General features: G+C 42.8%; 1 protein-coding gene across 2 annotated transcripts in view; it reads right to left on the reverse strand.

Moving 5' to 3' along the window:
• The window catches only part of LOC133464866 (A-kinase anchor protein 13), a 164,825-nt gene that overhangs the window by 63,960 nt on the left and 88,573 nt on the right, over window positions 1–12,292 (reverse strand). For both annotated transcript variants that reach the window (XM_061747065.1, XM_061747058.1), the window contains 3 exons: window positions 11,178–11,323; window positions 6,064–6,446; window positions 2,213–2,260 (listed from right to left, as the gene is read on the reverse strand). In XM_061747065.1, the coding sequence (XP_061603049.1) occupies window positions 2,213–2,260; window positions 6,064–6,446; window positions 11,178–11,323 (577 nt within the window). The remainder of the gene's footprint in view (window positions 1–2,212; window positions 2,261–6,063; window positions 6,447–11,177; window positions 11,324–12,292) is intronic.

Consider the following 12,292-nt stretch of genomic DNA (forward strand, 5'->3'; position numbering starts at 1 on the left):
ATTTAAAAAAATATATATTTAAAAACAAAGCATATAAAAGATACATTTAGCTATAAGCTTTCTTTAAAAGGAGAGATTTGAGCCAGGTTCAAATGTCGAGGAGAAGTTTATGGCATGAGTTTAACCTGCACATAAAGTTAGGCGACTTTTTCCAGAATCCAAAGAGCTGCTTGTAAAATGTTTTAATGAGAATATCTTTAGAAATTTAAACTCTGCTCAACTCCCAGTCGGCCAGAAACCTTCCCGGGTCCAGCAGCTCTGTGGGGGCGACTGAAATAACGCTGAAATAACGCTGGAATAACGCTTCCCAATCAATCAGCAAAGACTTGGTGGTAAAAGATGCCGGGGCTTTTTTAATTGTCTCATTCCTTCTGGGTAGAAAGTAGTTTAGAAGGTCAAAGTCCTTCTACAGTTCTACTTCTATTCTGGTTTTACTGCCGTGCCACAGGCTATTCTTTTCCAGGACTCAACTCAAAACTGACTACGTTTACATGCAGTCAAAATTCAGGTTAATATTCCGGTTACTGAAACATTCGGAATAATCTCTTTCCATGCGTGAGCTAACAGGATTATCCCTGTTTACATGGTAATTAATCATTTGGGATATCTGGATCAAACCAGCGACGCACGGAGAACGTCATGACGCAATTCCCATCATTTCTGCTTCTTCTTCTTGAATCCAAATCCACAACAACAACAATAACAACAGCAGCACGACAGATAATCAACAGCCCAGTAGAAGTCGCCTTTTCCAGTGTCTTCCAGCGGAGCTTGATCTGGTCTGGCGTTCCTACAAATGCTGCTTCCCGCAACTTTTCTCTCTCCTTCTTGTAAATCTTCTATCCCGGTACTTTCTACCGTCTACAAATGCAGAAATGTTCATATCCTTCATTACATTTATGAAGTGATTAGTCTCCTCCTGGCCTTGGTTTCTCCGTGTTTATAAGAACTTCCTGGACTCAAAAGACTTATGCTAATCATGATCTTAACTCATGATGCTAACTCATGATCTTAACTCCTGATGCTAACTCATGATGCTAACTCATGTTAACTCATGTTAACTCATGATGCTAACTCATAATGCTAACTCATGATGCTAACTCCTGATGCTAATCATGATCTTAACTCATGATGCTAACTCATGATCTTAACTCCTGATGCTAACTCCTGATGCTAACTCCTGATGCTAACTCATGATGCTAACTCATAATGCTAACTCATAATGCTAACTCATAATGCTAACTCATGATGCCAACTCATGATGCTAACTCATGATGCTAACTCATGATGCTAACTCATGTTAACTCATGATGCTAACTCATGCTAACTCATGATGCTAACTCATAATGCAAACTCATGATGCTAACTCATAATGCTAACTCATGATGCTAACTCATGCTAACTCATGATGCTAACTCATAATGCTAACTCATGATGCCAACTCATGATGCTAACTCATGATGCTAACTCATGCTAACTCATGATGCAAACTCATGATGCTAACTCATGATGCTAACTCATGATGCTAACTCATGATGCTAACTCATGATGCTAACTCATGATGCTAACTCATGATGCTAACTCAAAATATTCCTTGTGAACAGAACATGAGCAGAAAACAAATTCCTGTTCCGTTTGATGGGGATATTCCGTTAGGCGTTTACATGACCCAATATTCAGTTAGAAAAGGAGTAACCCAGGGGTCAAATTGGGGTTTTTAAAAACCGGAATATGAGCAAATTCTGGTTATTCAAAGGGGTTATTGGTGTTTACATGCCCGTGCAAAAACCGGGTTATTGCTAATATTCGGGTTTTAAAAGGGTTATTGATGCATGGAAACGCAGTCACTGTCTTTTAAACACACACACACACACACACACACACACACACACACACACACACACACACACACACACACACACACACACACACACACACACACACACACACACACACACACACACACACACACACACACACACACACACACACACACACACACACACACCAGAGCTGAACTCCCATGCAGCTTCTTACATAAACCTAAATACGAGAGTGTCAGCTTTGCTTTCACCATGACGCCTCGTGCACCTGACGGGGGTTAAACACAAACACATGCAGCAGGAAGCGGGAGCGCCAAGCACACGTTACGAAGCAGGAGCCGCTCAGAGCCCAAACACGGAGGAATTAGTCACACGAGTCGTGGATTCACCTTCTCCGGTGGAAGGCCGGCTTTCTCTGGCCAGGACAACGAGCGGAACTGATGGAAACAGAGACAGGAAGTGGTGGATGCTGGTGAGATGAGTGAGACTTGAGAGGGTTGAACACAAGATGATGAATGAAGGATTTAATTCATCTGATGATGAAGATGATGCTGATGAAGATGATGATGATGATGAGGGGACCGTGAGTCTTTTTGGTGGACCACATTCAAGACATGTTGTGAAAAAGCCTCTAACTAAACTATAGCAATAAAATAAGGACCGTTTGAGAGATTTGGGCTTTAACTTTTATGGTTTTGTTGCAAATGGTCCGTGTACTTCGCGGCCATCCGTTTTTTGTTTTGAAATGACAAAATAAAAATAGAGATATAATCCAAAATAATCAGTTTCCCATCTTTTGTTTTGATAATAAAAAATGGAAAACTGAAAACGGATCGTTATCCCTTATCCGTTTTCATTGATGTGTTTGAAAATCAAAATTGGGAATTAAAACAGCGAGTGGAAAACTCTTTTCTCTATTTCCTATTGGTTTCCAGTATGTTAGAGTTCAGTCCATGTTATTGATTATTGATTGGACGCTGCAGCTGAACGGACTGTCACATCACTGCAGTTTCATGACGGAGTGAAGACAGATTACAGATTAAACTCATGTTTCACTCCCAGGTTTCAGATTTGATTTATTTTCTGTTTCAACATTAAAAAAATCTAAAACTGTTCATTTTCAATCTGATCAACAAAAGAACCATAAACAACTTTCTTAATTTATTACTGCGCATGTGCAATCCCCCCATTTGTCCAATCCTTGTTTTCAGTATCCTTGGAAACCAATAGGAAATAGAGAAATAGAGAAATAGAGTTTTACACTCGCTGTTTTAATTCCCAATTTAGATTTTCAAACACATCAATGAAATCGGATAACGGATAATGGATAACGATCCGTTTTCAGTTTTTTATTATCAAAACAAAAGATGGGGAACGGATTATTTTGGATTATTTCTCTATTTTTATTTTGTAATTTCAAAACAAAAAACGGATGGCCGTGAAGTACACGGACCGTAAATGATTGATTTAAAGTTAAAGAGGAAGTTACGACATGAAGCCAGTAAACAATCACGGCACCACAGATAAATAGATCTCTCTCTTTGGTGGTGAGACTCGTGAGACTCGTGAGACTCGTGGGGCACGGTGACGTGAAAGAGGAGACACCTCCACCCCAAACCTCAAGCTACACCACTTTTACTGCACTTCACAAATTAGAGCGTGAACTGTTCTGCCCTCGTTCTTTTTTTTTTATTTTTAAATTGTTATTAACAAGATATGAACAGTTATACAGGACTGTCTCAGAAAATTTGAATATTGTGATTTACAAAAACAAAAATGTCATACATTTTGGATTCATTACAAATCAACTGAAATATTGCAAGCCTTTTATTATTTTAATATTGCTGATCATGGCTTCCAGGTTAAGGAAACTCAAATATCCTATCTCAAAAAATTAGAATATTCTGGGAATCTTAATCTTAAACTGTAAGCCATAATCAGCAATGTTAAAATAATAAAAGGCTTGCAATATTTCAGTTGATTTGTAATGAATCCAGAATGTATGACATTTTTGTTTTTTTAATTGCATTACAGAAAATAAAGAACTTTATCACAATATTCTAATTTTCTGAGACAGTCCTGTATATTTCATTCAACTTAAGATGGAAGTAAGAACATTATGTTTTGTTTCATGTATTTATGCCAAGAAACCCAATTTCATGCTGCCATTTCTATGGATTTTTCACCCCCTGTCGAAGTTGGAAATTCCATGAGCACGTCTGCCTTTGAAAGCAGCACCAGTAAAGCAGCCGCTCCTCTACTGGTGCAGAAACAAACCAGCTCCTCTACTGGTGCAGAAACAAACCAGCTCCTCTACTGGTGCAGAAACAAACCAGCTCCTCTACTGGTGCAGAAACAAACCAGCTCCTCTACTGGTGCAGAAACAAACCAGCTCCTCTACTGGTGCAGAAACAAACCAGCTCCTCTACTGGTGCAGAAACAAACCAGCTCCTCTACTGGTGCAGAAACAAACCAGCTCCTCTACTGGTGCAGAAACAAACCAGCTCCTCTACTGGTGCAGAAACAAACCAGCTCCTCTACTGGTGCAGAAACAAGCCAGCTCCTCTACTGGTGCAGAAACAAACCAGCTCCTCTACTGGTGCAGAAACAAACCAGCTCCTCTACTGGTGCAGAAACAAACCAGCTCCTCTACTGGTGCAGAAACAAACCAGCTCCTCTACTGGTGCAGAAACAAGCCAGCTCCTCTACTGGTGCAGAAACAAGCCAGCTCCTCTACTGGTGCAGAAACAAACATCTTTAAAATGTCGCTTATACAGGCGACCGTTTTAGAGATTAGCCTATAAAATCAGAGGATGGACATGACGGTGAAGCCTGGGATTCATCAAGCCGCTCTACGACACGTCTGACAGGTCGAGCTGTTCCTGTCCCGACACCAGCACTGGAAATACCTGCTGGTACCAGTAAGTATTTAATTCGAATGGGCGTCTGGAACTATGTCATTTTCATTAACCACAATCCCAATTCTTCTTAGTTCCTCTAAAACTCAGCACAGGAAGTTACGCAACGCTGCCTTGCAACTTCTTATTTCAGCCGTGGGGATGGAGAAGCGGTGATTGGTGATCGGTGATCGGTGATTGGTGCGGCAGCGCTGGCGTCGCACCAGCAGCATGTCGTCAGCAAAACGGATTCGTTGAGAAGTTTCCCAGAGAAAACCAGAAACGGAGAACAAAACTGTGCATTTCACCGTCCTAGTTGACCAGACGTCGTCCACGCATTTTTGGCTGCATTTAATTCCTGGATTAAATCAAATTAAAACTGGTATTGGATAAGTTCTCGGTAGAATCACGATGGGACAGAAATAAAAAAGGGCAAATAATTGAAAATATAATAAACAGTATACAGTATTTTCTGGACTATAAGCCGCATCTGCTGTCCGGGACGCCGCTAAGTTCAAACTTTCCCAAACTCGGCCTGTTTGCGCCGTGAGCTCATCCGCGCGGTTGCTACGCGCGACGGACTCTTTTCAAAGCAAACCGGTTTGGTAAAGACGGGAGGGGATGTTTTCTCCTCGCACGGTTCTCCGGAGAGCTGAGGAGCCGCTCAGCGCGACACGCGCAGTCGGCCTTTAAGCTGATTTATGGTCCCGCGTTACACCAACGCAGAGCCTACGGCGTAAGGGCGCGTGGCTGCGTACCCTATGCCGTACCTTACGCCGTAGGTTCTGCGTCGATTTAACGCAAACCACAATTCAGGCTTTTCTCTTCCAGAGCTGAGAAACGTCACCTAGTGTTGCTTAAATGTGGCCACATGAAATCAATCACTATCATTGAAACAAAGTCAAACAAGACTATAGGACGTCATATTTCTAACAATAAGTGAAAGTGATGCAAATTAAAGGAGGAGAGGATGAAACATTGCAGTCCCTACACCTACAAGTCTTAATATAAAAGGTGCTGTAAAGGCCGTCCTGCTCAGAGCAGCTCATCCTGGTAAAACCAGGTAAAACCAGGTAAAACCAGGTAAAACCAGGTAAAACCAGGTAAAACCAGCTCATCCTGGTTTTTACTTTTACTCAAGTAATTATTTGGATGACTACTTTTTACTTCTACTTGAGTCATATTATTCTGAAGTAAGTTTTTGGCTCCTCTACCAGCTCTGGTCTTCACACATCAGGCCTGACGTCGACCAGCACCAGCACCAGCACCAGCACCAGATCCAGAACCAGCACCAACACACGCAGCCGTCCCGTCTCCAGCCCGCCGGCCTGCAGGACTCTCACCTCCTCTGGTTCATCTCTCCCTCTCCGCCGTGGTTCTTGCCCGGCCCCCAGCTGTGTCGGCGGAGCGGCGACAGTGAGCGGATGCTGTTCCTGAAGAGGCAGGAGCGCCGCGGCACCTCGCTGACCCGGTCCTTGGCTTCCTCCTCGGCGTCTCCCGCTGCTCCCTCGCTGCTGCAGCTAGTGCCGAGGCCACCGAGGCCACCGAGGCCCCCGGGGGCCGCAGCCACGCCCTGCACCGCCTCCTCCGGGCTCCAGCTGCAGCCCAGGCCCTGGCTGCCGTCCGGGCTGGAGCTGGACGGGCCCACGCTGGTGGTGTCGTCTGTGGAGGAGCAGGACACAGAGACCTCGCTGGTGCTGTCGCCCGCTACCGCCGGCTCCTCGCCCTGCCGACACCGGGACAGGTAGAGGTTAGTTCCAAGCATCGCTGCTCCGCATCACATATCAATCAATCAAATTTTATTTATATAGCACCTTTCATCCAGGTACATGAAATACAAAGTGCTTAACATTTTGACTGAAAAAAAAGCATAAGAAACAAAGAAATAAAGACTGGGAGACCAAAAAAATAAAGACTGGGAGACCAATGCACACTGACATACAATATAGTTAATTAAAATGAAAAAAAAAATGATAAAGGTTCAAGGATTAAGGCTAAAAAATAATCAGTCCACAACAATAAAATATAATACTAAAAACATTACAAGAAATAGATAAATAAATAAAACAGATACCTTTAAAAAGTGTTAAACAGAATAAAACTATAAATTTTGATGCTACATAAAAGCCAGACCAAAGAGATGAGTTTTTTGTTTAAAAATGTCCACATTTCCAGCTCCTCTCAGATCCTCCGGCTGTTCCACAGCTTTGGAGCATTAGTGGCTAAAAGCACCAAATGTTTTAGTTCTACTCTGGAACAGCTAGAAAGGAAGAGCCAGAGGATCCGAGTTCCTTCCTGGTTCATAGAATAAAAACATCTCTGAAATATACTCTGGTGCAAGCCCACGTAGCGCTTTATAAACTAATAAAAGAACTTTAAAATCAACACGAAATCTAACAGGTAGCCATATTTTTTAAATGATAAAATGCTGTTTTTGTGACACAGCGTACATGTGATTTGAAATTAAAATCAGAGTCAAATATGACTCCTAGATTTCTTGCCTCTTTGCTCGGGTTTACTCCATATGTATTTAGTTTAGAGGCCAGTTTCTCTCTCTGGGCTTTTGAACCGACGATCAACTTCAGTCTTGTCCTGACTTAGCTGTAAAAAATTCTGTGACATCCAGGCCTTAATATCTAAAATACAGTTAAAAAGTGAGTCAATTGGCCCAGTGTCGTCAGGAGACACGGCCACATAGAGCTGTGTGTAGAAGAGGCAGCAGCTCCAAGAGATAGTTCGTCAGGTTCCATTAGAACAGCTTAACTATTTTGAAAAGTAAATCTAATGTCAAGCCAGAATTAAATGTTTATTTAGCATCGTTTCAGGAGCCAACATACAAAACTGTATTTCCTCCCTCCCTTATTCGACCAAGCTCTGCTCTAGATTTCTCTCTTGGTCAAGCAGCTACAGTAAAATGTGAAAATCATCTGCAGCCTGAGCTAAAATAGAAAGTATTAATATGCACAACAAAATAAAGCTAAATGAAACTGCAGCGACGGGAGCAGATGTCCCATAAATCAGCGTTAATCACCTGGGCCATCACATTTTACACCAGATCAGTATTTCCTCGCTGGAGCGTGAGATGAATCCGGAGCAGGAGGAGAGAGCTGTTTAACCCGACGGAAGGAGCGTAATGAGGACCAAACGGCGGAGCTTAAGGATAACGAGCCAAAGCCACTTTACGGTAACGTTGACGCTATAACAAACACCAATAAACGGCGGGAAGAAACAAGAGCTTTCACAAGGTTTCTGGGAGACTCGACGCGTTTGCAGCGTTTACTTACAGACTCTGCAGGAGGAACTGTACGCCGCTAACGTCCCGTTCAAACGTTAGGCCCCCTCTTTTAATGCTGTTTTCCTGTCTTTTCTTGCATCAAATCATCCTAAACATCGTCAGATTGTAGTGGATCGTCCCATCAGACAAACACAAGCTCAGTTAGCAGATCATGTAATGAATGTTCATAAAAGTACAGATTGCAGAACCTGTAGCGTTCGATGACCATTGTAAATGTTCACTTCCATAAAAAGTATGGTTTATTTGCCGAAAGCCCCATCCATTTAAAAGGTATTATCCGTGATTTTGGAGAGCTAGCGAGATTTGAAAGTGGCACCTCCTCTAAGCCCCGCCCCCCTCTAAGCCCCGCCCATGCTCCGTCCAAAGCCACGCCCCCACAAACTTTGGGAACGCGCATTTGCAGGAGACCAGTTTTCCAGGACATTTTGGACAGCACATTTTCAACAAAACTACCCCATGTCTCATTCACCTGTAAGGGAGGCTGTCTCAGGACCGAGAGAGAGAGAGAGTTCTGCAAGAGCAAATACCCCAAAACTTCTGAGAATTGAAGCACCGACTACGTTTACATGGAGTCAAAATTCAGGTTATTGCTAATATTCCAGTTACTGAAACATTTGGAATATTCCGTTTACATGGTTATTAATCATTTGGGATATCTGGATCAAACCAGCGACACACGGAGAACATGATGAAGCAATTTCTGCTTCTTCTTCCTGTATCCAAATTCAAAACAAATGCTGCTTCGCACAACTTTTCTCTCACCTTCTTGTAAATCTTCTATCCCGGTACTTTCTACCGTCTACAAATGCAGAAATGTTCATATCCTTCATTACATTTATGAAGTGATTAGTCTCCTCCTGGTCTTGGTTTCTCCGTGTTTATAAGAACTTCCTGGACTCAAAAGACCAGGATTCCTTGTGAACAGAGCATGTGCAGAAAACTAATTCATGTTCCGTTTGATGGGGATATTCCGTTTGGCGTTTACATGACCCAATATTCAGGTTTTAAAAGGAGTAACCCAGGGGAATATTGGGGTTTTTAAAAACCCGAATATGAGCAAATTCCGGTTATTCAAAGGGGTTATTGGTGTTTACATGGCCGTACAAATTCAGGTTATTGCCAATATTCGGGTTTTAAAAGGATTATTGACTGCATGTAGTCAATGTTGTAGAGAACGGGCCAAAAATCCATGTGTCCAAGTTTGCTGCGCTGCCTTTGTTAAACCTCTGCAACACAAGCGATGAATAACGCTATGGAAACAAACTGGGGGGGTGAGACTGAGACTGGTGGGAATCCTGCACACACACACACACACACACACACACACACACACACATAGGTTTGGTGCATTCAGAGCTAATTTGTAGGTGTGAGCTTTAACTGGGCCTATTGTGCCTCCAGCTGCAGCGTGAGTGCCGAGCACAGACGAGCTTCTGTCAGAGAGCTGGGAGAGAAAGATCTGCTTTCTGCTGCCGACACCACTTCCTCTGGGAGTGAGAGAATGCTCAAGCTTGTGTGAATGTGTGGTTCAAGGCAGCGAGCGCACGTGACTGCAGTAAACGTTGGAGCACAATCCAGTTAAGCTTCCAACTTTTATATTTGAGGTTTTCTGGATTACGCTCATCTCCTCTCACATAATTAGGAAGCCTTTAGCTCCGTCTCTCCCCCGAGTGGGCGATGCATGTTCAACCCCAGTGTTCCTGAGATCGATGCCATGACCTTTAAAGCCATGAAACGGTTTCTCTACCCATAATTCCACATTTGCAGCAGCAGTATCGTGCAAAAAAAGACATTTTTCTCTTCAGAGTGCAGCAAAGACATTAATCCTCTCTTTCAGAGTGGAAGCTTCTCTGGCCTTTTGTTTAAAATCAAAGCCGTTGAGCTTCGTGTCACACTTCACCCATGACTGTGTTTCTGCAGCGTCCCGGGCCCGCGCCGCTGCGTACGCGCCGCTGCGTACGCGCCCGCGCCGCTGCGTACGCGCCCGCGCCGCTGCGTACGCTCCCGCGCCGCTGCGTACGCTCCCAGACAGCTGATATCCGGGGGAAACGCCTTCCTGTTAAAACCCACAGCAGGAACATGTGGTTCACGTCACCACACGCACGTTTCAACACGGCCCAGAGACGCACGACCCTGAAATATTGGGGGCCAGAGCCCAAAATTTCACTTGTCAGAACCACTCAAGGTGACAAAACTTGCTTATGATTTTTGAAAAGATCCATGTCTATATATGATATTTTGGTATGAAGACCTTCCTGAGTGGCAGCTGGATCAGAGTTATCAGCTCATAAAGTTCAGAAAATTTTAGATGCTGCTGCATATCCTGGTTTAGACTCATGTAGGAAATATGTCAATGTTTCACTATATTGTGTTTGGTATAATTTTAAAGGAGACCTTTAAAGCATTCCTTCAAGCTAAGATGTGATACATTTCCTGAATCCTTATGGTCCTGTGAGTATTCCAGTTTTTGTATTTTATGTCTCTGTTGTTCCTAGATGACACCGGGATAAAAGATAGTATATCATTTAGGTGAAAATGGTGTAAAAATGTGTGTTGTTTATAGTTTAAAGAGCTGCAGTGAGCTCGATGTTGGTCAGAAAGATTCACATCTTAACTTTAATGAATGCTTAAAAGGTCTCCTTTAAAATGATACCAAAGACAATATAGTGAAACATTGACAGATTTCCTGTACATGAGTCTAAACCAGGATATGCAGCAGTATCTAAAATGTAATTTTCTGAACTTCATGAGCTGATAACTCTGATCCAGCTGCCACTCAGGAAGGTTTTATACCAAAATATCATCTATAGAAATGGATATTTTCAAAAATTATAAGCAAGTTTTGTCACCTTGAGTGGTGCTGATATCTGGTCTGGAACATGGACTAAAAGGGCCGGATTCAGAGGCAACAGAATCTATTCCTGCAGACACCAGTGGACCTGATGTCTGGACCGCGGCCAGATCTGCTGAATTCTGGGGATTTTCTAATGTATTTATTGATCCGGGTTGCAGACACAGTCATGAAAGCTGTGGGGTTTTTCCTCCGTATATTTTTGCCCGTTTTCCCTGTTTGCTTTTGTCGCCCTGCTCTCCCCAGCCGGCACATGCTGCATGTTTGGACCGGATGTGCTGCTTTTTTAGACTTGAGAGGATTTTACAGACCTTTCTGAAGACGTTGTCATATCCCGGCTCCACGTTCAGCAGGCTGTCCACGTCGCTGCCGGAGTCTCTGTGGGCGGAGGACGGACAACTGGTGGAGCTGCTGGTTCTACTGGGCAGGCTGGGGAAGGCCGGGGACGCCGGGCATCCTGGAAGACAGAGAGGAAACAACATCAGCACCATGAACAGAAACAGAGAGACTCACTAAACAGTGAAGTTAATCAGAAGAATGAAAATCACGGTTGAACCACGAGTAATATTAGAGTCCATGTTCACAGTTTCTGAGCGAAAGTATTCGGGTGCTGAGCTGAAATTTCCCAAGCTGACAAAATAATGTGCTCTGCGGGCCAATACTCCGTCATCAGCAGAAAGACTGTAGGACAGCTGGGTCGGCAACCCAAAATGTTTTAGATCCATATTGGACCAAAAACACAAAAAACAATGTCTGGAGCCGCAAATAATGAAAAGTCTTGTATCAGCCTTAGAATGAAGAAACACATGCTGCATGTTTCTATATTAGTTATAACTGGGGTTAGATTTTTTTTTCATTATGCACTTCGAGAAAAAAGTCAAAATCTCGAAAAAAAAAGTCGAAATGTCTAGATTAAAAAAGGAAAAAGGAAAAAAAAAAGAGAAAAAAGAAAAAAAACAAGAAAAAAAGGAAAAAAAGAAGAAAAAAAAGAGAAAAAAGGAAAAAAAGAGAAAAAAAGGGAAAAAAGAATTTTAAAAAAAAGGAAAAAAAGGTCAAACATTTTCAAACAAAAAGGTCAAACAGGAGCCACTAAAGAGCCGCATCCGACTGGCCCGGGTGAAATCGTCAGTGTTGAACTGAAAACAGTTACCGCTCGTGTGTAAAGTTGCTCTCGTCAACAAAGATTATGACTTCATATCTTCATCAACGAACCTTTATCACAAAAACTAAAATGATAGCTTGACCCAAAAACTAAAACTAAGATTGTAACAAAAACAACACTACTTGTCTGTAAAACATCCAAGACATCACACCGACCAACCCGAGACCCAGCGATGCTGCGGTTCAGAAACATGACTCTCTGCTGTGTTTTACTGCAGTTTAAAAAAAGAAAAGTCACTTTCACTTCAGTTATCTGAGCAGAAAC

Source organism: Cololabis saira, chromosome 2, assembly GCF_033807715.1.
Source record: "Cololabis saira isolate AMF1-May2022 chromosome 2, fColSai1.1, whole genome shotgun sequence".
Taxonomy (NCBI): Eukaryota; Metazoa; Chordata; class Actinopteri; order Beloniformes; family Belonidae; genus Cololabis; species Cololabis saira.